This window comes from Oncorhynchus mykiss, chromosome 19 (genome assembly GCF_013265735.2).
Source record: "Oncorhynchus mykiss isolate Arlee chromosome 19, USDA_OmykA_1.1, whole genome shotgun sequence".
Taxonomy (NCBI): Eukaryota; Metazoa; Chordata; class Actinopteri; order Salmoniformes; family Salmonidae; genus Oncorhynchus; species Oncorhynchus mykiss.
Genome location: NC_048583.1, coordinates 60236254 through 60262044, shown reverse-complemented (window position 1 = coordinate 60262044; position 25791 = coordinate 60236254). Strand labels below are relative to the sequence as shown.

Here is a 25791-nt window from a genome sequence, read left to right as displayed (position 1 = left end):
GCGCCGCCCCTAATGCCCTAATGGGTGGGCCGCCGCTGCAAGGAGTGGAACCATAGCCAAAGACACTGGTATTCAGATTAATTTCCACCGCCATTTCCAACATCAATAGTTTTTCAGGAACAGGGTTGGAAAGCCATGCCTTAACCAGTTACAAAAATACTCATTCAATAAGAGTTATTCAGCGAAAGAGACGGAATTCCTCTTTCATAGTTAGATCTTACTATTTGCAACAATGGAAAGGTTTTCAGAGTTGACATGTTAGACTGCATTTTCACCTCAAGAAATTACATTTTCTTCAAACTGCAACACAATAGTTTGTCCCATGTAAATAGACCTGCTAACAGTGCTAATGAATCCCCTCATATTTCAGAACCTCAGACTGAATCAAACATATAGAATCAGATACTACATAACTGTCTTGAGTATTGTGCTACGTTGGTTGAAATGAGAGTATAGTGCCACATTTTTTTGCAATTAGTGTTATCCACATCATGGACAGTTAGCCTGGAGAAGAGGGATCTTTTTCCATTTGAGGGTGAGGGAAATGTGGAAAAAAATAACAAGCCCCTCTGCTTACTCTAATCTCTAGGGTAATCTGAAAACTGTAGCCTGGCGTACAAAGAACATATTGCAACTATATTGCCTGTACACCTTTCGAGAGAAACACAGTGCTCTCTAACAAATACATTATCAATAACAATGTTTTTGTATGTTTGTTTTTTTAAACAACAATAACACAACAATACATCTGGTTTGTGGATTGAATGGATAAAATGAATGTTGCAGAGAGTCTTGAAGTCTAGTTCTGCTCCCTGTATATTATAACAAAATCAACATGAATTTCTTAGACTGTAAATGTCAATCATGTCCTTTATTACTGAGAGGAATAGTTTACAGGCCTGTGAGTGCTATTGTGTTAGATTAGACATATTTGGCCTACCACACAACTTTTGAATCATGGGAAATTCAAATTCGATTCATTTCTTATCCGTTGTTTGTTTGATATTAAATAAATGCAATTTATTATAAACTAATGACAACAGAGAGTATTTATTAGATCTGGATCAATAGGCCGATAGCTGATTAACAGGCTACTCCAGTAGTCCCATTGAATTGTAAATGAACTTAGTGTATTTATTTGGATGCCAAATTGGAGATGGTTTGATGGCACAGAGATGAAACGGTGAATAAACACAACGCATTAAATCACATCTGATGAAATCTCTGCTTCACAAATATCCCAATTTCCTTTTGCTAAGCCTCATTTGGATACAACTAAAGTCAATCATAGAATGTAAACATTTTTGAAGGAGAAAATTAGTTATGTTAATCCATAGGCCTACTGGACCCATCGCAATGGTTAAAAATAAGATGCCGGAGGAGGGAGGGAGAGGCAGCGGGTGAAGAAGACAACGTTTGGACTGTCCCGCGTTTCACCGAGTACAACGACAGAATGCAGTTAACAACGTAGCAGCGGAAGCTGTTTCGACCTCAATCATGGATTCACCTATCTGACACTGAGCTGTGGATTTGTTTTTCTCATAGTTGCTATGTATTGCGTGACTATCTATCAGATCCATAATCACCGTCGGAAAATGTGATATAGCGACTGGAGACAGTGCAGCGTTGAGCTCGGTAGCCTGCCTACCTTCCTTATCTACTCTAGTTGCGTACTGGGGATAGGCTATATGCTCGGTCTGTCCGTACGTCCGTGTGCCTCTTTCGGTGACTGGGACATAGTTGAACCGCACTACTCGACTATTGTTGGATAAATGACTTATGAAAGTCTCTTCGAGTTCAGTGGACAGAGCCAGCGGCTGTATGGGAAATGAACGTGCCCGGGAAACAGCAACCTGAACTGTTAGAGCGACCAGCCAGCCTCTTGGTTCCAACTTGGGCAAGTAGAGGGTCTCGCTGCCTTTATTTAGCCTACTGAAGATGTATGACGTTTTAGTGTATTTAATCAGATATGCCCCAGTTCTGCTGTAAAGAGAAGGTCAGGTTTTATAACAAATGATCACAGCAGTATATAATTGCACCGTGGATGCTTGAGAAGCAGGATCATTTGAAGAAATATTGCACTCATAGAACGTGTTTTTGTTTGTTGTTAACGTTGACAATCTGTTCTGCCTTCATGCATTCATTGAGTTCCCGTATTGGATTACAACTACTGTTCCTACGTAGGCTTGTGTTTATCAATAAATATGATACACATGTGTTTAAAAAAAAAAAATAATCCCAGTAGGGCTACAATAATATCTCATCTAATACCAGACTTGGCTAATATAGAAAGCAGCAAGACTATTTACCACATATGAGTTATTATTGTATGGTTCTGGTTTGAGTCTTATTTGAACATAAAATGACTTTTATATATTTTTTATATATATATTTTTTTTTTGTTACAATTGTATTGATAATTATCACATGTTGTCAAGAGTGGGATGGTATGAAGAATACCTACACTGAGATATTTTACTCATTAGTTGTGGTGCAACCCATACGTTCATCATCTCCCATCTATGTAGGTTTGAGGTTGGCCCTAAGCCTATTAGAATTTTAAATACATTTGGTAGGTGCTTATTTGTTCTATTATATTTGTGCTATTTCACATGCGTGTATGTGTGAATTGGAAATGTTTTTTTTGTTTTTTTTGTTGCACATCCCATGGGGTCACGGCCAGGGATCAGCCATTATCAACGGTGACCTTGGAGAAATTAGGGTTAAGTGCCATGCTCAAGGGCACATCGGCAGATTTGTTTTGGCTTTGTCAACTCAAGGATTCAAACTAGTGACATTTTGGTTACTGGCCCAACGCTCCAACCACTAGACTCTTAGGGAAACAAGCGTTCCAAAAGGATTCTTTGCAGAGGGATAGGTTTCTACCAAGAACCATTTTCATATGAAGAACCCTTTTTTTGGAAGATGAGGGTTCTTTGCAAGGCAGAGGGTTCGACCTAGAATCATTCTCAGCCTAAGAACCCTTTTTGGGAAAAAAATGGTTCCCCTGTGGGGACAAACAGAAGAACCCCATATGGCTTTACTAAGCACCTCTTTTTCTACGAGTGTAGGCTTCCTGCCGTCCCCATCCTGGGTTAGCCTAACATGCATGTTATTCAATCATTTCATCCAATCTGCTCTCGGGTGTCTGTGTAGCCAGGCGCTAATATAGAACTCTCCCATTTACTCATTGGTTTTTAAGAGCATATACCCACGTGGGTAATGGAAAGATGAACAAGGTCCACACTCCCAGTTCAGTTGGTGGACGATAACGCACCTTTTAAGTTGGTTGCCAACCGCCATATGAAATCCACAGAAGAAGGAAGCTGAACGAGGAGAGATTAATTAAAGAAAACAAACTTAAAAACTAACTAGGTTTCCCCTTTTTATCTGTGGATTAATCGTCGGAGTAACGAACACTTTTATGTGAATCAAAAATGGGTCAAAATTCTATAAAGATCCGTAATAAAAAGAACCATATTCATTACAGATAAACATTGGGTTGTTATTTTATCTCCCGGGACAAATTAGCCTGCAACAGCAAGCCAGCTAAATGTCCATGAATGTTTGTGTTTCGACCTGTCCCCAAATTAATATAGTTGGTTCACAGTTGGTTTTGGTATTTTAACCTGTGTGAGGATATGAACACGTCTGGTGGGGTTAGACCTTGCATAGACCTAAAACAGTGTGCACCTTGCATAGACCTAAAACAGTGTGCACCTTGCATAGACCTGAAACAGTGTGCACCTTGCATAGACCTGAAACAGTGTGCATAGACCTGAAACAGTGTGCACCTTGCATAGACCTGAAACAGTGTGCACCTTGCATAGACCTGAAACAGTGTGCACCTTGCATAGACCTGAAACAGTGTGCACCTTGCATAGACCTGAAACAGTGTGCACCTTGCATAGACCTAAAACAGTGTGCACCTTGCATAGACCTGAAACAGTGTGCACCTTGCATAGACCTGAAACAGTGTGCACCTTGCATAGACCTGAAACAGTGTGCACCTTGCATAGACCTGAAACAGTGTGCACCTTGCATAGACCTGAAACAGTGTGCACCTTGCATAGACCTGAAACAGTGTGCACCTTGCATAGACCTGAAACAGTGTGCACCTTGCATAGACCTGAAACAGTGTGCATAGACCTGAAACAGTGTGCACCTTGCATAGACCTGAAACAGTGTGCATAGACCTGAAACAGTGTGCACCTTGCATAGACCTGAAACAGTGTGCACCTTGCATAGACCTGAAACAGTGTGCACCTTGCATAGACCTGAAACAGTGTGCACCTTGCATAGACCTGAAACAGTGTGCACCTTGCATAGACCTGAAACAGTGTGCACCTTGCATAGACCTGAAACAGTGTGCACCTTGCATAGACCTGAAACAGTGTGCATAGACCTGAAACAGTGTGCACCTTGCATAGACCTGAAACGGTGTGCACCTTGCATAGACCTGAAACAGTGTGCACCTTGCATAGACCTGAAACAGTGTGCACCTTGCATAGACCTAAAACAGTGTGCACCTTGCATAGACCTGAAACAGTGTGCACCTTGCATAGACCTAAAACAGTTGACCATAGTAATAATAAGACTGGCATGTATTTGTTTTCAATGGGCTCGGTTCACTCATAGTGGATGCAGGTCTGGTTTATAAACTATGCCCGAGTTTAAGTCGTGACTCCCCATAGGGGAACCATTTTTTTTTTGTTGCTAAATTATTGGTCGAAAGAGCTGATCTGATTAATCAAAAGACTGATTAGTGGATCAGAATTGGGCTGCCTGTATAAACGCCAGACATTGTCCCTGAGATCGAGGCTCAGTCTGATATTTCTCCATCATTGGTCCCCCCTCTCCTTCCCCATGATGTTAAATGACTCATGTTTATAAACCCCCCCCCCGATATTCTTCCGTTATTGAAAGTGAATTTCCCAAATTTTTGTTTGCTATAGGTGAAATAACCCTCCAATGTCAGAAAGACCTGGAGAGACAAAAGTTGGATCTTCGATGTTAAATGTAGATTTGACGTAATCATAAGTAGCGGTAAGACTTCCGACATAAGCACGTACTGTACTGCGTTTACACAGCCAGCCCATTTCTGATCTTTTTCCACTAATTGGTCTTTTGACCAATCAGATCAGCTCTTTTGCCAGTGAAAGATCAGAATGGGCTGCCTGTATAAATGCACCCAGAGAGAGTACGAAGTAAAGAGGTTAAAACCCATTAACATTTCTTGTCACGCCGCCGTCACGTTGCATGACGGAGTGACTTCCTGTGAGTGAATACATGCTCAGAAGCGTCCCTGAATGTACCTTAAAGCTCACAGACAAGAAAATAGATTGTTAGATAAGGTTATTTATTTACTGGTGAGCAAAACGCTTTTTTTTAGTCACAAAATAATTGTCTTCTGTTATGAATCTCAGTCATGATTCTGAGACTATTTTTCACAAGGTGTTCAACCATTCACCTTCTTCCCACCACGGGATCAACAGCCTGTATTTCCACTGTTGGGTCTGGTTTTTAGGATGATTACATCTGAGGCTGAGTTGACAAAACATTAGGAACACCTCTTTCCATGACATAGACTGACCATGAAGGGCAGAAGACAGATGAAAGATGTTTAAGCTTTGAGACACGGATTGTGCATGTGCCATTTTAGAGGGTGAATGGACAAGACGAAAGATTTAAGTGACTTTGAAATGGGTCTGGTAGTAGGTGCCAGGCGCACCGGTTTGAGTATATTCAAGAACTGCAAAGCTGCTGGGTTTTTCACTCAACAGTTTTTCCCATGTGTGTCAAGAATGGTCCACCACCCAAAGGACATCCAGGCATCTTGACACAACTGTGGGAAGCATTGGAGTCAACATGGGCCAGTATCCCTGTGGAACGCTTTCGACACCTTGTAGAGTCCATGGGCCGACGAATTGAGGCTGTTCTCAGGGCAAAAGGGGGGGGATGCAACTCAATATTAGGAAGGTGTTCCTAATGTTTTGTGCACTCTGTGTAGATTTTCAATCAATAAAATGTATTTATAAAGCCCTATTTACATCAGCAGATGTCACAAAGTGCTGTACAGAAACCCAGCCTAAAACCCCAAACAGCAAGCAATGCAGATGTAGAAGAACATGGACCTTTAAACTACCCTTATGTCTTTTTAGACGAATGTTTACAGTCTTGTTTTGTAGATGATCCCACATTATATTGCTAATAGAGAAAAACACTATCTGCCCCCCCCCCCCCATCCATCCATCACTTCAGTTACATTCTCCAGGGACTGATCACCCATTCTGAGGTATATTCAGGCCCAGCAGTATCTGTACTATCAAACTATGTTCTAATCTGCCTTCAGGATTTGTTTTTTTCGGTTATTATTCTTTATTTTAAACACCTCCTTTGATTTATGCTGTAATGAAAACTGTGAAGTAAAAAAAAAAAAAAACATGTGCCCCCCCCTCTCTCTCCTCCTTTTAGCATGGGCAGCAGAAACGTAATTACACCCCCAGTGGAGTGTGAAAGTCGATGGAGTTGTAGCCAGGAAATCAATCAGGCGTTAATATTAAAACAAGTCAGTCCTGCTCTAGTATCTGTTTTGAGAATGTCATATCCAGAGCCACCGTGGTGGCTTTTACCAGCCTCTAATGTACTGGTCGGAAGCAATACAATCTCAAACAGATAATGATTCTCCTATGTTTCCTTTGAGACCGGCTTGGTGATACCTATTTAAATATTGTCCTGAGATGTTTACTTAGTCAATTAAAATGCAACTCCTCCGTTGCTTAATTATTAGTGCCCCAACAATCTTTCATTGACATTTTCATTTTGATCTAAGGCGGGGGGACCTCATGAATTTTAATGATGTCCCATGCATTTCAAAATGAGATTTTTTATTTTATTTGTATTTTTCTTATCTGCCTCGTCTCCTTTAAAATCTGGCATTTCGTAAGTGTCCACTAGATTCTACTGATTTTGTAATTATTATTATTATTATTATTAAAATTATATTGACTATAAATCATTATGCTGGATTGTAATTCTCCTTGAATTCCTGAATGGTCACAACAGTCAAATGTAAGATAAATAGGTGTACTTTTCACAGCCCCAGATTGCATTTCAAGTTAGATATTTAAAACTGAAGCAGCAAATGATGCTTGGCCCTCAACTGAGCATCAATTTGCTGACATTATCTCTCTAAGGTAGGTTTAAATGACCTCCAACCAGAAGGAAGCTGTCATGACATGATCCCTCGAGGGTAGGTTTAAATGACCTCCAACCAGAAGGAAGCTGTCATGACATTATCCCTCGAGGGTAGGTTTAAATGACCTCCAACCAGGGGGAAGCTGTCATGACATTATCCCTCGAGGGTAGGTTTAAATGACCTCCAACCAGGGGGAAGCTGTCATGACATTATCCCTTGAGGGTAGGTTTAAATGACCTCCAACCAGGGGGAAGCTGTCATGACATTATCCCTTGAGGGTAGGTTTAAATGACCTCCAACCAGAAGGAAGCTGTCATGACATTATCCCTCGAGGGTAGGTTTAAATGACCTCCAACCAGAAGGAAGCTGTCATGACATTATCCCTCGAGGGTAGGTTTAAATTACCTCCAACCAGGGGGAAGCTGCCATGACATTATCCCTTGAGGGTAGGTTTAAATGACCTCCAACCAGAGGGAAGCTGCCATGACATTATCCCTCGAGAGTAGGTTTAAATGACCTCCAACCAGAAGGAAGCTGCCATGATATTATCCCTCGAGGGTAGGTTTAAATGACCTCCGACCAGAGGGAAGCTGTCATGACATTATCCCTTGAGGGTAGGTTTAAATGACCTCCAACCAGAAGGAAGCTGTCATGACATTATCCCTCGAGGGTAGGTTTAAATGACCTCCAACCAGAGGGAAGCTGTCATGACATTATCCCTCGAGGGTAGCTTTAAATGACCTCCAACCAGGGGGAAGCTGCCATGAGTACTTCTGTGTTGTTTTTCATCTTCTGCCTGTATTCCATTGACTTCATTTTTGATTCCAGACTGAAAGATCATGAAAGGGAAACGGATGAAAGACCAAGCCTGACAAAAGCACTGATTGTGACACCTGCCAAGAACACCCAGTATTTGTCTTTTATCCATATCCTTTTGGAACTGAACATTTCTATCCATTGCTGCATGTGGACTATGGACTCAGTAGTACTATTCTGTAGTCTTGTTCTTGTTCCATTTGACTTCTAGGTGATTACTGCTCTATGCTGTGCTTCAGTTCTATAATCAATCAATAATTATGGAATGTTTCTGGTATTTCTAAAATAATTCCACACAATCGGTAGCTACCTGGAACCAAGCGTAATGTGGTGTCGTTTTTTGTTGTTGTTGTCAATTAATCTCAGAAAACATTTCAAGTGTTATTTACTATGAGGTTATTAGGTCAACGTTGTAAGTAGTGGTCTGTAAAATAGAGTGTTACTGATATTACCCTTATTAGCTGACCCATAATGCACAAGCATTTAAGCCAATTTACACAGACGTTTAAAAAAAAAAAAAAAAAAGTAATTTAAAAGATTTATTCAACAATGTATTAATTTATGACACTAGTGTGAGAATGTAGTTCTATGTCAAAATAACCATGAATCTTGAAGGCCATAAATGTATGACCACTGTTACCATGAATCCTGAAGGCCGTCAATTTCAGACCAGTGTTACCATGAATCCTGAAGGCTGTCAATTTCAGACCAGTGTTACCATGAATCCTGAAGACCGTCAATATCAGACCAGTGTTACCATGAATCCTGAAGGCCATCAATATCAGACCACTGTTACCATGAATCCTGAAGGCCATCAATATCAGACCAGTGTTACCATGAATCCTGTAGGCCGTCAATTTCAGACCAGTGTTACCATGAATCCTGAAGGCGTCAATTTCAGACCAGTGTTTCTCATGTGGCTGTTTCTCTCCCCTGGTTTCTCATGTGGCTGTTTCTCTCCCCTGGTTTATCATGTGGTTGTTTCTCTCCCCTGGTTTATCATGTGGCTGTTTCTCATGTGGCTGTTTCTCTCCCCTGGTTTATCATGTGGCTGTTTCTCATGTGGCTGTTTCTCATGTGGCTGTTTCTCTCCCCTGGTGTATCATGTGGCTATTTCTCTCCCCTGGTTTATCATGTGGCTGTTTCTCATGTGGCTGTTTCTCTCCCCTGGTTTCTCATGTGGCTATTTCTCATGTGGTTGTTTCTCTCCCCTGGTTTCTCATGTGGCTGTTTCTCATGTGGTTGTTTCTCTCCCCTGGTTTCTCATGTGGCTGTTTCTCTCCCCTGGTTTCTCATGTGGCTATTTCTCTCCCCTGGTTTCTCATGTGGCTGTTTCTCTCCCCTGGTTTCTCATGTGGCTGTTTCTCATGTGGCTGTTTCTCTCCCCTGGTTTCTCATGTGGCTATTTTTCTCCCCTGGTTTATCATGTGGCTGTTTCTCTCCCCTGGTTTCTCATGTGGCTGTTTCTCTCCCCTGGTTTCTCATGTGGCTGTTTCTCTCCCCTGGTTTCTCATGTGGCTGTTTCTCATGTGGCTGTTTCTCTCCCCTGGTTTCTCATGTGGCTGTTTCTCTCCCCTGGTTTCTCATGTGGCTGTTTCTCATGTGGCTGTTTCTCTCCCCTGGTTTCTCATGTGGCTGTTTCTCATGTGGCTGTTTCTCTCCCCTGGTTTCTCATGTGGCTGTTTCTCTCCCCTGGTTTATCATGTGGCTGTTTCTCTCCCCTGGTTTCTCATGTGTCTGTTTCTCTCCCCTGGTTTCTCATGTGGCTGTTTCTCATGTGGCTGTTTCTCTCCCCTGGTTTCTCATGTGGCTGTTTCTCATGTGGCTGTTTCTCTCCCCTGGTTTCTCATGTGGCTGTTTCTCTCCCCTGGTTTATCATGTGGCTGTTTCTCTCCCCTGGTTTCTCATGTGTCTGTTTCTCTCCCCTGGTTTCTCATGTGGCTGTTTTTCATGTGGCTGTTTCCTCTGGTTTCTCATGTGGTAGTTTTTGTTCGGCAATGAAAGACCAATACCCACTGAGGAGAGTGTCCTATAGAGGAACTGACCGTCGGAGAAGTAGATTTGGTGCACTGATGCTCCGGGCCTGTATGTCAGACTGTCTTCTCTCTGGCTGTGCCATCGATGCCCCCTCCCTCCACCGATGCATTTCCAATCCAATCTGCTTCAACTCCAAGCCTTTCATCCCAAGCCAAATAGAGACGTTAAATCTCCATTTGTTGTTTGTTGATTTAGCTTTTTGAAATGTAACCTTTATTTAACTAGGCAAGTCAGTTAAGAACAAATTCTTAATTATAATGACGACCTACCAGGGAACAGTGGGTCAACTGCCTTATTCAAGGGCAGAACCACCATTTTTTTTTTTACCTTATCAGCTCGGGGATTCGATCCAGCAACCTTTCGGTTACTGGCCCACCTGTCGCCCCGATGCACCTTCAGATTTTTTTCTGTAATGAAATACAAGTTAAAAGGTACAATGCAGTCTTTTATTTTAATTTTAAATATCTCAATGATTTCTGGGTAACAGTTAATTCCCTTACTGTGATTGTTTTCATTTAAAATGGTCAAAAAACAAACAGCTTCTTAGCAAATTTCTCAAGCAAGAATGTATTTAGGACTGTGGGGGGGCTGAAAAGTAGCTGTTATTGGCAGAGAGGTTTGGAACTCTCTTTCTTATTGGACTATTAATTAATTAACCTCCTGGTGATGTCACCAGGCAGGCAAAAACTCCATCCCACCAAAAACAGGCTGAAATTTCAGGTGGTCTTTTTCAAACAACTCTTACACTAAAAATGATGTTATCATAATTTTCCACAATTTCACAAGTATTATTCCAAACTTAAAGTGTGGAAATATATATAAAACACAGGACGTTATTGATTACGGTATTGATTGCACTGATTACGGTATTGATTGCTCTGATTACGGTATTGATTGCACTGATTATGGTATTGATTGCACTGATTACGGTATTGATTGCACTGATTACGGTATTGATTGCACTGATCACGGTATTGATTTCACTGATTACGGTAGTGATTGCTCTGATTACGGTATTGATTGCACTGATTACGGTATTGATTGCACTGATTACGGTATTGATTGCACTGATTACGGTATTGATTGCACTGATTACGGTATTGATTGCACTGATTACGGTATTGATTGCTCTGATTACGGTATTGATTTCACTGATTACGGTATTGATTGCTCTGATTACGGTATTGATTGCACTGATTACGGTATTGATTGCACTGATTACGGTATTGATTGCACTGATTACGGTATTGATTGCACTGATTACGGTATTGATTGCACTGATTACGGTATTGATTGCACTGATTACGGTATTGATTGCACTGATTACGGTATTGATTGCTCTGATTACGGTATTGATTTCACTGATTACGGTATTGATTGCTCTGATTACGGTATTGATTGCACTGATTACGGTATTGATTGCACTGATTACGGTATTGATTGCACTGATTACGGTATTGATTGCACTGATTACGGTATTGATTGCACTGATTACGGTATTGATTGCACTGATTACGGTATTGATTGCACTGATTACGGTATTGATTGCACTGGTCCTTTAACTAAATAATTTTTTATTAAAACAACATAGTTTATTAGTATCATATCCAGCTGCCACAGATGTGATTGGCCAGTTGACAGTAGTTAGGTAGCTTAATGAAGCTCTATTGGCCTTTCCAGTTTTTGATGGACTTGATTGATTTTTTTTATTTGTCAGAAGTGGTAACTTAACGGGAAATGTCATGTTCATTATCTCCACCACCGCAAAATCAACGTAGAGTACCAGTCAAAAGGTTGGACACACCTACTCATTTCAGGGGTTTTCTTTTAATTTTTACTGTATTCTACAATGTAGAAAATAGTCCAAAATTAAGAAAAACCCTTGAATGAGTAGGTGTGTCCAACCTTTTGGCTGGTACTGTATGTGGAAAGGGCACGTTTCTATGTTTTGTAGTAAAACATTTTTTTTTCCAATGACATCATCAACCATTACTAAATACCATTAGTGATTTTTATTTTTATTTTTATGCACACTGACGATGCACACCGATGATGTCAACTGAAACACTTATCTTCCCATATATATATATATATATATTTTTTACTACAAAACATAGAAACGCACAATTTTCACATCATGTTGATGTTTGGGTGGTGCTGCAGATGATGAAAATGAAGTCGAACATTTTAAAAATAGATTGGAGTTACGCTATGATAGTGTGATAGGGTCTTTTTCCTACGACTCGGGGAAACCATGCAGCTTATTCATCTACAGATTAAAAGTTCACGGCGATGAGCTTGATGTTCTTTTCGAATGAATATCGAAAGGTTCTGGTGACATGATACTTGGCTGCCGTTTGACAAATAAAAATCATCCCATAATAATCTCATCATGTTGCCTATACCCCCACTATACACTATGAGAGTGCGAGCTGTTGGCTAGAGCGCAGTGCCAAGACCAGAGTGGGCACATTCGCTATTACAATTTAACGTTTTTAGTGACAGATCCATAAGAGAAGTGGGAAAATGCGCTGGAAACCCATTTAACTTGTCATTTTTAATTCGGTACATGGGAAATTGAAATACAAAAAATGATGATTTTTTTTTTTTTCATGTGCACTACGTCATCACGCACAGCCTTTTATCCGCAATAAGTACCTTTTATGGGAAGCACATCTCTGGTGGGAAAATGCATGAATATTTTTTTATGTGGATTTTACAATGATTCGCATATTTATTTTTTTGCCAATTGGATGGATTCCCAGCTACAGGCGTATGGCACTAATAGGCTTTGTACTTTCTTTTCACCCCATCTGCATCCAGATAGAATGCTAGATTTAATTATTGTGTTGAGTCGTGTGTATTGTCCAGCAGTATTTTCCCTTAGTCTCTACATACATCTTTGAAGTATATTTATGTCCTCCTGGAAGTCGAGGGGAAAATGCATGACCTAAATTCCAAACTGTGTTTTAAAAATAAATTTACCTCCTCTCTAAAACTTAAAAAAAAAGAGGCATGGATCAAATGTTTGTGCTATTACATCCTAGTAGATCACTCGTTGGGTTTAGTGAAAACACAAATTTGGTTTAAAAGATTTGGATCTCAAGTATTTTTGCTATTTTAAATCATTGAGATTTACCACATTAACACTTTACTGGAAGTTGCTTCTTATGAAATGGGGTTGAAAACATAAAAGGTTCGACAAAAGTTTGAAATAGTAGAACCACATTTTTTTGCATTGTGGCATATTTGTTTTGTGGTGTCATAGACTTCAAAATGAACACTTCTTCTGTAGAAATTTCGACATGTCAACTTTTGTTAGCAGAATGTGTGATCTCTCCTGGCTAATTGCATCACCCGCAGTTGAGAAACAGGGAAGGTGAAGACACTCAAGTGCATGTCGAAGAGCTCTGACAAGATGAGAAGGGTGTCTCTCCTCTCCCACCACCATGGTACTGGGTCTTGAGGTGTGGGAAGTGAAGGCTTCTGTACAACTGCATCTTGTTGTGAACTCATTGAATGATGGCTATACAGGTTGGCTCTGCGTTGTTTTCTTGAGCTATTTTTCCAAGAGTTTTCAAAGAGCTCCTCTAAGGCGGACATCTTGGTCTTCTTGTGACGTTCTTAGGAAGTCTTCACAAGAGATAGTAGAATGGTGCCGGAGAGGCTGATGTTTCATGTGCTCCTAACCAACTGTAACGGTTGTCTATTCGGTGGAAGGAGAGGCGCAGCGTGGTATGTGTTCATGATATATTTATTTAAACTCAGAACACTAAACAAAATAGCAAAGAGAATGCAACGAAACCCGAAACAGTTCTGTAAGGTGACGAAAAAACACTAAACAGAAAATAATCACCCACAAAACACAGGTGGGAAAAGGCTACCTAAGTATGATTCTCAATCAGAGACAACGAACGACACCTGCCTCTGATTGAGAACCATACTAGGCCAAACACATAAACACAACATAGAAAAAAAAACATAGACTACCCACCCCAACTCACGCCCTGACCAAACTAACACAAAGACATAAATAAAGGAACTAAGGTCAGAAGGTGACACCAACTGTGTTATTTGTATTAAAAAATAGCATTGTTTGTAACTTATGTTGTACATAATGTTGTTGCTACTGTCTCTTATGACCGAAAATAACTTCTGGACATCAGAACAGCGATTACTCACCACCAGCTGGTAGAAGCTTGAAGGGTATACTGCTTTCCCGGGAACAGGCCCAAATCCCCGTCATTTGCGTGAAAAGAAGACAGAGAAAAAGGGGGTGGGGGGTCGGGCTGCGTTCTGAGAATTCGTAGGTGAGTGAGTAAACCCCCACTGCCATCCTGTTCTATTGGCAAACATGCAATCATTGGAAAATAAATTTGATGTCCTAGGAGCAAGATTAAACTACCAAAGGGTGATTAAAAACTATATTTTATGTTTCACCGAGTAGTGGTTGAACGACGACATGAACAACATGCAGCTGCCGGGTTTTACACTGTATCGGCCGGATAGAACAGCAGCCTCTGGTAAGACAAGGGGTGGCGGCCTATGTATATTTGTAAACAACAGCTGGTGCACAATATCTAAGGAAGTCAAGGTTTTTCTTGCCTGAGGTAGAGTATCGCATGATAAGTTGTAGACCACACTATCTACCTAGAGAGTTTTCATCTGTATTTTCTGTAGATGTCGACATACCACCACAGACCGATGCTGTCACTAAGACTGCACTCAATGAGCTGTTTTCGGGCATAAGCAAGCAAGAAAATGCTCATCCAGAGGTGGCGCTCTTAGTGGCCGTGGACTTTAATGTAGGGAAACTTAAATCAGTTTTAGCAAATTTCCACCAGTATGTTAAATGTGCAACCAGAGGAGAAAATAACTCTAGATCACCTTTACTCCACACGCAGAGTACGTACAAAGCTCTCCCTCGTCCTCCATTTTGGCAAATCTGACCATATCCTCCTGATTCCTGCTTACAAGCAAAAATTAAAGCAGGAAGCACCAGTGACTCGGTCTATAAAAAAGTGGTCAGATGAAACGGATGCTAAACTACAGGACTGTTTTGCTAGCACAGACTGGAATATGTTCTGGGCTTCTTCCGGAGGCATTGAGGAGTACACAACATCAGTTATTGGCTTCATCAATAAGTGCATCGATGACGTCGTCCCCACCGTGACTTTAGGTACATACCCCAACCAGAAGCCATGGAATACAGGCAACATCCGCATTGAGCTAAAGGGTAATGCTGCCGCTTTCAAGGAGCGGGACTAAATCGGAAGCTTATAAGAAATCCTGCTATCCCCTCTGATGAACCATCAAACATGCAAAGGCATCAATACAGGACTAAGATTTAATCGTACTACACTGACTCCGACACTTGTCAACTACAGACTACAAATCGAAGCACAGCCGAGAGCTGCCCAGTGACACAAGCCTACCAGACGAGCCCAATTACTTCTATGCTCACTTCGAGGCAAGTAACACTGAAACATGCATGAGAGCATCAGCTGTTCCGGATGACTGCGTGATCACGCTCTCCGCAGCCGATGTGAGTAAGACCTTTAAACAGGTCAACATCCACAAGGCCGCAGGGCCAGATGGATTACCAGGACGTGTACTGCGAGCATGCGCTGACCAACTGGCAAATGTCTTCACTGACATTTTTAACCTCTCCCTTTCTGAGTCTTTAATACCAACATGTTTCAAGCAGACCACCATAGTCCCTGTGTCCAAGAACACTAAGGTAACCTGCCTATATGACTACCGACCCGCAGCACTCACGTCTGTGTCCATGAAGTGCTTTGAAAGGCTGGTCATGGCTCACATCAACACCATTATCCCAGAAACCCTATACCTACTCCAATTTGCAAACCTCCCTAACAGATCCACAGATGATGCAATCTCTATTACACTCCACACTGCCCTTTCCCACCTGAACAAAAGGAACACCTATGTGAGAATGCTATTAATTGACTACAGCTCAGCGACAACACCATAGTGCCCTCAAAGCTCATCACTAAGCTAAGGAGGTAACAACATATCCGCCATGCTGATCCTCAACACGGGGGCCCATCAGGGGTGAGTGCTCATTCCCCTCCTGTACTCCCTGTTCACTCATGACTGCATGGCCAGGCACGTCTCCAACACCCTCATTCATTTTGCCGATGACACAACAGTGGTAGACCTTATCACCGACAACGACGAGACAGCTTATAGGGAAGAGGTCAAGGACCTGGCCGTGTGGTGCCAGGACAACAAAATCTCCCTCAACGTCATCAAGACAAAGGAGTTGATTGTGGACTACAGGAAAAGGAGCACGCCCCTATTCTCATCGGCGGGGCTGTAGTGGAGCAGGTTGAGAGCTTCAAGTTCCTTGGTGTCCACATCACCAACAAACTAACAGGGTCCAAGCACACCAAGACAGTTGTGAACAGGGCACGACAAAACCTATTCCCCCTATTCACCATCAAGAGCATCCTGACTGGTTGCATCACTGCCTGGTATGGCAACTGCTCGGCCTCCGACCGCAAGGCACTACAGAGGGTAGTGCGTACAGCCCAGTACATCACTGGGGCCAATCTTACTGCCATCCAGGACCTCTATACCAGGCGGTGTCAGAGGAAGGCCCTAAAAATTGTCAAAGACTCCAGCCACCCTTAGTCATAGGCTGTCCTCTCTGCTACCGCACAGCAAGCGGTACCGGAGTGCCAAGTCTAGGTTCAAGAGGCTTCTAAACAGCTTCTACCCCCATAAGACTCTAATCAAGATCTAATCAAATGGCTACCCGGACTATTTGATTTGCTCCCCCGCCCCCTCTTTTAAACTGCTGCTACTCTCTGTTATTATCTGTGCATAGTAACTCTACCTACACGTACATATGACCTCAATTACCTCGACTAACCGGTACCCCCTGTATATAGCCTCCACATTGACTCTGTACTGATACCCCCTGTATGTAGCCTCCACATTGACTCTGTACCGGTACCCCCTGTATATAGCCTCCACATTGACTCTGTACCGGTACCCCCTGTATATAGCCTCCACATTGACTCTGTACCAGTACCCCCTGTATATAGCCTCCACATTGACTCTGTACCGGTACCCCCTGTATATAGCCTCCACATTGACTCTGTACCGGTACCCCCTGTATAGAGCCTCCACATTGACTCTGTACCAGTACCCCCTGTATATAGCCTCCACATTGACTCTGTACCAGTACCCTCTGTATATAGCCTCCACATTGACTCTGTACCGGTACCCCCTGTATATAGCCTCCACATTGACTCTGTACCAGTACCCTCTGTATATCGCCTCCACATTGACTCTGTACCAGTACCCCCTGTATATAGCCTCCACATTGACTCTGTACCAGTACCCCTGTATATAGCCTCCACATTGACTCTGTACCAGTACCCCCTGTATATAGCCTCCACATTGACTCTGTACCAGTACCCTCTGTATATAGCCTCCACATTGACTCTGTACCGGTACCCCCTGTATATAGCCTCCACATTGACTCTGTACCAGTACCCCCTGTATATAGCCTCCACATTGACTCTGTACCGGTACCCCCTGTATATAGCCTCCACATTGACTCTGTACCGGTACCCCCTGTATAGAGCCTCCACATTGACTCTGTACCAGTACCCCCTGTATATAGCCTCCACATTGACTCTGTACCAGTGCCCTCTGTATATAGCCTCCACATTGACTCTGTACCGGTACCCCCTGTATATAGCCTCCACATTGACTCTGTACCAGTACCCTCTGTATATAGCCTCCACATTGACTCTGTACCGGTACCCTCTGTATATAGCCTCCACATTGACTCTGTACCGGTACCCCCTGTATATAGCCTCCACATTGACTCTGTACCGGTACCCCCTGTATATAGCCTCCACATTGACTCAGTACCGGTACCCCCTGTATATAGCCTCCACATTGACTCTGTACAGGTACCCCCTGTATATAGCCTCCACATTGACTCTGTACCAGTACCCCCTGTATAGAGCCTCCACATTGACTCTGTACCAGTACCCCCTGTATTAAGCCTCCACATTGACTCTGTACCGGTACCCCCTGTATATAGCCTCCACATTGACTCTGTACAGGTACCCCCTGTATATAGCCTCCACATTGACTCTGTACCAGTACCCCCTGTATATAGCCTCCACATTGACTCTGTACCGGTACCCCCTGTATATAGCCTCCACATTGACTCTGTACCGGTACCCCCTGTATATAGCCTCCACATTGACTCTGTACCGGTACCCCCTGTATATAGCCTCCACATTGACTCTGTACCGGTACCCCCTGTATATAGCCTCCACATTGACTCTGTACCAGGACCCCTGTATATAGCCTCCACATTGACTCTGTACCAGTGCCCCCTGTGTATAGCCTCTCTATTGTTATTTTACTGCTGCTATTTAATTATTTGTTACTTTTATTTGTTATTCTTATTTTATTTTATTTCATTTTTTTGTGTACATTTTTTATTTTTTTAAACTGCATTACTGGTTATGGGGCTTGTAAGTAAGCATTTCACTGTCAGGTCTACAGTGTTGTATTCGGGCATCATGTGACAAATACAATTTGATTTGATAATACCTGAGTGTTTTAGTAAAAAACAAAAAAAAATACCATTCTAGAACCCTCAAAAATCCTCCATGCGTTTTTTTCCCCCAAAGCACATTATGCAAAATCAAGAGATGGAATGAAGAAGAAGGCATAGAATAAATCATGGAGGATATAATGTGAACAGAACTAGTAGCACAAAACATTAGAGGGAAAAGAAAACAAACCTTAATAAAAAAAGATACAACTTTTTATTTGTATTTTTTTGAAGTCTTTCTTTGAAGCAGCAGTGTAAATATGCTCTCTGAGATCCTGTTGTTAGTGAGAGAACTAGGTCACCTTTAAGACTGGTTATTTGGACGACCCAATTACCTTAGGAACGGAGGACATAATAAATGCAGCCAAGCAGATGGCCAAACATGCTATTGGGTTTTACTCTCAGACCCTCAGGTTTTGGGTGATAAGATCAGTTGCTATGCATGCAATTTTTTTATTTATTTCCGGGATTCAAACCATCAAAGATGAGCAACATCTCACCACATGGCGATCGAGTTTTATAATCTTTATGTCCTGTTGTGGTGTAAACACAGTAGAGCCGACAAAATCCACAATCTATGTCCCAGTAACTCAGGCAGGTAAAATCCTGTTTGTTTTTCTATGTGTCAACAGACAAAAGCTGGAATTGCCCTGCTGTATAACAAGGAGACCAGTAATACTTATGATGTTCGTCTGAAGCTGACAAAAGAGGTGTTGACCATACAGAAGCTGGATGTGGTTTGCACGAGAGGGGGTGACCCACAATTAAATGTAAGTACTTAAGATCTACCTTGACATTAGGGGTTTGCATGGGTGTCACAGTGGGCTTTCCTATACTTGGATAAACCAGGCACACACAACTAACCCTTTAAACTCAAACTGGTATTTCTATATTTGTGCTCCTGTTGCTCGGCGTTCATTGAAGGTGACCTGAAGTGACTTCAGTTCCGTTCACAATAATACCTTTTCGATGATGACGACAACTCAGCTGGCCTTTTCACTTCCTGATACTGATGTCAGAGCTCACGATAGCTTTAGTTGGATGTAATTGGGGACAGGACTATTCTCTGACTCACATTGAGCTTTAGTATGGTCGTCAATTGTATAGCATACATAAGTGTACCGTAAATCTATAGTCATGGAAGTATTATTTTTTTTATGTGTTACCATGGAGACATTCTGTATCTGTCAATCTTGTGGGTTTTGATAGTGAGGATAAGTGGAGGATAAGTGCCATAACCCATTTGTTATGCTCCAACCTTGTTTCAACATTTCAAGATTATTTTACCAAGGTCAAATCCCATTTTTTAAAGCACAGAACTGTCGTTCTCCGAAGGCAGGCTGCTGGAGGTCTGGGTATCAGCATCAAAGTAAGTGTTACATTTTCATCAATACAACATCTAAAGGCTATTGGACCTTTTTGAAAAGAGATTCTGGACTAACAAACCTTAACGCGATGGTAAATCTAAGCGCAGTTGGTAGTCCGAATTGTTTTTGTTTGTTTGTTGTTGCTATTTTCACTATTACAATTATCAGCTGACTTGCTGGCGTTGGCGTGAAAGAGCTGGATTTTGATGAATATACAAGTTGTGAGTATGTTGAGGCTTGGCCCCTCACTGGCCAATCAGAACGTGCTCCATGGTGAAATATGTGGCTGCTTCCAAGTTGTGTGTTTATGGTCTTTTATGTATTGTTTTGGAATCAACTCCAATTCCAATGTTAGTCCGTTATAGTTTGTTACATGGCTTTACAGAAATGGAGAAAAAAAATAAAAAATAAAATGTAGACCTATCTTTTGTTAAATATGTTAATAACTTGAACCCATTTGCTGTCCACATTGTTCTAAGCAATTCTATGTCTTCAATAGCATTCACACTGATATAGGGGCCTGTCCTACTTGTACATTACATTATGGCTGAGAATTGACACGCCAAACAAGATTAAATTCATTATTGATAAGGCCTAACAAGAGAAGAAATAATTCTAATCAAATTCTAAACAAAACGAAACAACAACCTATTTTAAATAGGCTACGTCACACTTACAGGCACCGTCATTTCTCCCTGTGGTCATATAATATTAAAGAGACTATGGAGGGTTTTACGCACGTCCAACACGGGACCTTCAGGTCCAAAATAATGTGGACCTTTCTACAATGCAGAGATAAAAAGGACATTTTTGGCTCACTGTTTTCCTCCTCTCAAACTTTACATGTTAATAAAGCTTTGGTGATTAAGATTTATTTCCAAGCGGTCTCAGGAGCCAAACCGTTTATCGACAGTCTTGACTACTTTGCGATCGCATTGGGGCAGAACAACAAATAAATAAATCCTTCATTGAGAGGAGGGGAGTCTATGCTTTGTTTTCAATCAAATAAAACAAAATGGGAAAAAAAAAAAAAAAAAAATCTGTTTCTAAATACAAAGTATAAAGGCACCAAAAGCCCGTTTGGCTACTCATGTTCAATGCCCATATGGGCAGTGTGCATCACGGCAGGATAGGCTGTGTTTCAGCTGTCAGAATTCATGACATAACCAACTGTGTTACCACTAAAACCAGCTTTTGGTTGGTCTTAAATATCCGTCTCAGTGCTGCTTGAAATTGGCACTTTGGACACGCCTCAAATATTTCCACCCCTCCCATCTGAGCGCAAGCGAGCTGACATAAGACCGGTAAATTGCCGAACCTGGTTTTTACATGACGAAATTGCTAACGAACGTGCGTTTGATACTAGCGGCACCTTTGTTAATATGGGGTATAGTGTGTAGATTGAAAAAACAAATGATTGAATCCATTTTAGAATGAGGCTGTAACGTAACAAAATGTGGAAAAAGTGAAGGGGTCTGAATACTTTCTGACTGCACTATATATATATATATATATATACATAATGTTACACATTTTAAAATGACCTTTCTCTCGTGTCTCCCAGGGGGGTGCTGAGCATAAAGTGCCTGTGGTCATTTCAAAGATGTTTAAAGATCAAGTAGGTAAGGCAGTATTGAACATTTCTACCAGTGATGTGGACTGAAACACCTGATAGTGATGTGGACCGAAACACCTGATAGTGATGTGGACTGAAACACCTGATAGTGATGTGGACCGAAACACCTGATAGTGATGTGGACTGAAACACCTGATAGTGATGTGGACTGAAACATCTGACAGTGATGTGGACTGAAACACCTGATAGTGATGTGGACTGAAACACCTGACAGTGATGTGGACCGAAACACCTGATAGTGATGTGGACTGAAACACCTGATAGTGATGTGGACTGAAACATCTGACAGTGATGTGGACTGAAACACCTGATAGTGATGTGGACCGAAACACCTGATAGTGATGTGGACTGAAACACCTGATAGTGATGTGGACCGAAACACCTGATAGTGATGTGGACTGAAACACCTGATAGTGATGTGGACCGAAACACCTGATAGTGATGTGGACTGAAACACCTGATAGTGATGTGGACCGAAACACCTGATAGTGATGTGGACTGAAACATCTGACAGTGATGTGGACTGAAACATCTACCAGTGATGTGGGCTGAAACACCTGATAGTGATGTGGACTGAAACACCTGACAGTGATGTGGACTGAAACATCTACCAGTGATGTGGGCTGAAACACCTGATATTGATGTGGACTGAAACATCTGACAGTGATGTGGACTGAAACATCTACCAGTGATGTGGGCTGAAACACCTGATAGTGATGTGGACTGAAACACCTGATAGTGATGTGGACTGAAACACCTGACAGTGATGTGGACTGAAACATCTGACAGTGATGTGGACTGAAACATCTACCAGTGATGTGGACTGAAACACCTGATAGTGATGTGGACTGAAACATCTGACAGTGATGTGGACTGAAACATCTACCAGTGATGTGGACTGAAACACCTGACAGTGATGTGGACTGAAACCCCTGATAGTGATGTGGACTGAAACACCTGATAGTGATGTGGACTGAAACACCTGACAGTGATGTGGACTGAAACATCCGACATGTTTAGTACTGTTATGAACAATATCAATATACAACACTTTAGGTTATGTTCCCCTCATGTCTATATGTTTCTATGACAGGTAATTATTGTATTACTACATTGGTAACCAGAATGCAGTTGCTCAACTGTACATGGAAATCTGCTGACGAGGTCTATAAAACAATGGTTTAATTGTAACGAATAGGAACTAGACCCATTCTGTTAGAGCCTCCCGCTGCTCAGGATAACCCTGAGATTGAACCCTAAAATAGAAGGGCATCTTCTCTTTTGCCACATCCCCCAATTCCTTTATGGGTAGTGAAAGCAGAAAAGCATGCTTCTAGTCACCCAGAGAGGAACATGCTTCTAGTCACCCAGAGAGGAACATGCTTCTAGTCACCCAGAGAGTCACCCAGAGAGGAACATGCTTCTAGTCACCCAGAGAGGAACATGCTTCTAGTCACCCAGAGAGGAACATGCTTCTAGTCACCCAGATAGGAACATGCTTCTAGTCACCCAGAGAGGAACATGCTTCTAGTCACCAAGAGAGGAACATGCTTCTAATCACCCAGAGAGGAACATGCTTCTAGTCACCCAGAGAGGAACATGCTTCTAGTCACCCAGACAGGAACATGCTTCTAGTCACCCAGAGAGGAACATGCTTCTAGTCACTCAGAGAGGAACATGCTTCTAGTCACCCAGAGAGGAACATGCTTCTAGTCACCCAGAGAGGAACATGCTTCTAGTCACCCAGAGAGGAACATGCTTCTAGTCACCCAGAGAGGAACATGCTTCTAGTCACCCAGAGAGGAACATGCTTCTAGTCACCCAGAGAGGAACATGCTTCTAGCCACCCAGAGAGGAACATGCTTCTAGTCACCCAGAGAGGAACATGCTTCTAGTCACCCAGAGAGGAACATGCTTCTAGTCACCCAGAGAGTCACCCAGAGAGGAACATGCTTCTAGTCACCCAGAGAGGAACATGCTTCTAGTCACCCAGAGAGGAACATGCTTCTAGTCACCCAGAGAGGAACATGCTTCTAGTCACCCAGAGAGGAACATGCTTCTAGTCACCCAGAGAGTCACCCAGAGAGGAACATGCTTCTAGTCACCCAGAGAGGAACATGCTTCTAGTCACCCAGAGAGGAACATGCTTCTAGTCACCCAGAGAGGAACATGCTTCTAGTCACCCAGAGAGGAACATGCTTCTAGTCACCCAGAGAGGAACATGCTTCTAGTCACCCAGAGAGGAACATGCTTCTAGTCACCCAGAGAGGAACATGCTTCTAGTCACCCAGACAGGAACATGCTTCTAGTCACCCAGAGAGGAACATGCTTCTAGTCACCCAGAGAGGAACATGCTTCTAGTCACCCAGAGAGGAACATGCTTCTAGCCACCCAGAGAGGAACATGCTTCTAGTCACCCAGAGAGGAACATGCTTCTAGTCACCCAGAGAGGAACATGCTTCTAGTCACCCAGAGAGGAACATGCTTCTAGTCACCCAGAGAGGAACATGCTTCTAGTCACCCAGAGAGGAACATGCTTCTAGTCACCCAGAGAGTCACCCAGAGAGGAACATGCTTCTAGTCACCCAGAGAGGAACATGCTTCTAGCCACCCAGAGAGGAACATGCTTCTAGTCACCCAGAGAGGAACATGCTTCTAGTCACCCAGAGAGGAACATGCTTCTAGTCACCCGGAGAGGAACATGCTTCTAGTCACTCAGAGAGGAACATGCCTCTAGTCACCCAGAGAGGAACATGCTTCTAGTCACCCAGAGAGGAACATGCTTCTAGTCACCCAGAGAGGAACATGCCTCTAGTCACCCAGAGAGGAGCATGCTTCTAGTCACCCAGAGAGTCACCCAGAGAGGAACATGCTTCTAGTCACCCAGAGAGGAACATGCTTCTAGTCACCCAGAGAGGAACATGCTTCTAGTCACCCAGAGAGGAACATGCTTCTAGTCACCCAGAGAGTCACCCAGAGAGGAACATGCTTCTAGTCACCCAGAGAGGAACATGCTTCTAGTCACCCAGAGAGGAACATGCTTCTAGTCACCCAGAGAGGAACATGCTTCTAGTCACCCAGAGAGGAACATGCTTCTAGTCACCCAGAGAGGAACATGCTTCTAGTCACCCAGAGAGGAACATGCTTCTAGTCACTCAGAGAGGAACATGCCTCTAGTCACCCAGAGAGGAACATGCTTCTAGTCACCCAGAGAGGAACATGCTTCTAGTCACCCAGAGAGGAACATGCTTCTAGTCACCCAGAGAGGAACATGCTTCTAGTCACCCAGAGAGTCACCCAGAGAGGAACATGCTTCTAGCCACCCAGAGAGGAACATGCTTCTAGTCACCCAGAGAGGAACATGCTTCTAGTCACCCAGAGAGGAGCATGCTTCTAGTCACCCAGAGAGTCACCCAGAGAGGAACATGCTTCTAGTCACCCAGAGAGGAGCATGCTTCTAGTCACCCAGAGAGTCACCCAGAGAGGAACATGCTTCTAGCCACCCAGAGAGGAAAGTTAACATTCTTCTTCAAAGATGGAAATCTTTTCAGCAGTTAAGAAGTTTCACTGTTTTGTTAACGCCGCTGCAAAATGAGTTAATATCCCGAATTAGTTCCGTATTTCATGTTTTTTTTTGTGCTCCTGAGAGCTCTATGATGTCAGTGGAGATTAGGCAGACAGGAACATGGATATTTCCATCACATTGCCATGTATGAAATGAGTCTGAATCTTCTAATGTTTTCATTAACCTTTCACACGCAACCATTGGCGCCTGCAGCATACCAAACCGGAAAGCTATTCGTTGGGGACGCTATGTTACAGGTTAGTGCACCCTCAGGTCAGAGGCGAAAGACGGAGAGATGTGCTCTTTGAATTTTAATTGAGCTTTCTTTCTTTGGAATGGGAGTTGTAAAAAGGAGCTATTTGATACTTTTATAAAATCAGTTTACATATGGAGATATTTGCATTGATTGCACAACCAACAGATGAACAAACATATATTTTATTCACATGACTATATATGGGGCGGCAGGGTAGCCTAGTGGTTAGAGCGTTGGGCCAGTAACCAAAAGCTTGCTAGATCGAATCCCCCGAGCTGACAAGGTAAAAATCTGTCATTCTGCCC

General features: G+C 42.5%; 1 protein-coding gene across 2 annotated transcripts in view; it reads left to right on the top strand.

Moving 5' to 3' along the window:
• The first annotated feature begins 1449 nt into the window (after positions 1–1449).
• The window catches only part of LOC110498401 (gamma-2-syntrophin), a 78996-nt gene continuing 54654 nt past the window's right edge, over positions 1450–25791 (top strand). Inside the window, exons 1-5 of one of the 2 annotated variants that reach the window (XM_036955239.1) lie at positions 1450–1897; positions 19295–19432; positions 19975–20031; positions 21594–21651; positions 25444–25487. In XM_036955239.1, coding sequence (XP_036811134.1) covers positions 1829–1897; positions 19295–19432; positions 19975–20031; positions 21594–21651; positions 25444–25487 — 366 coding nt within the window. In that variant the 5' untranslated portion in view covers positions 1450–1828. Of the gene's footprint in view, positions 1898–19294; positions 19433–19974; positions 20032–21593; positions 21652–25443; positions 25488–25791 lie in introns of those variants that run through there. The other variant, XM_036955240.1, reaches the window with a different exon arrangement.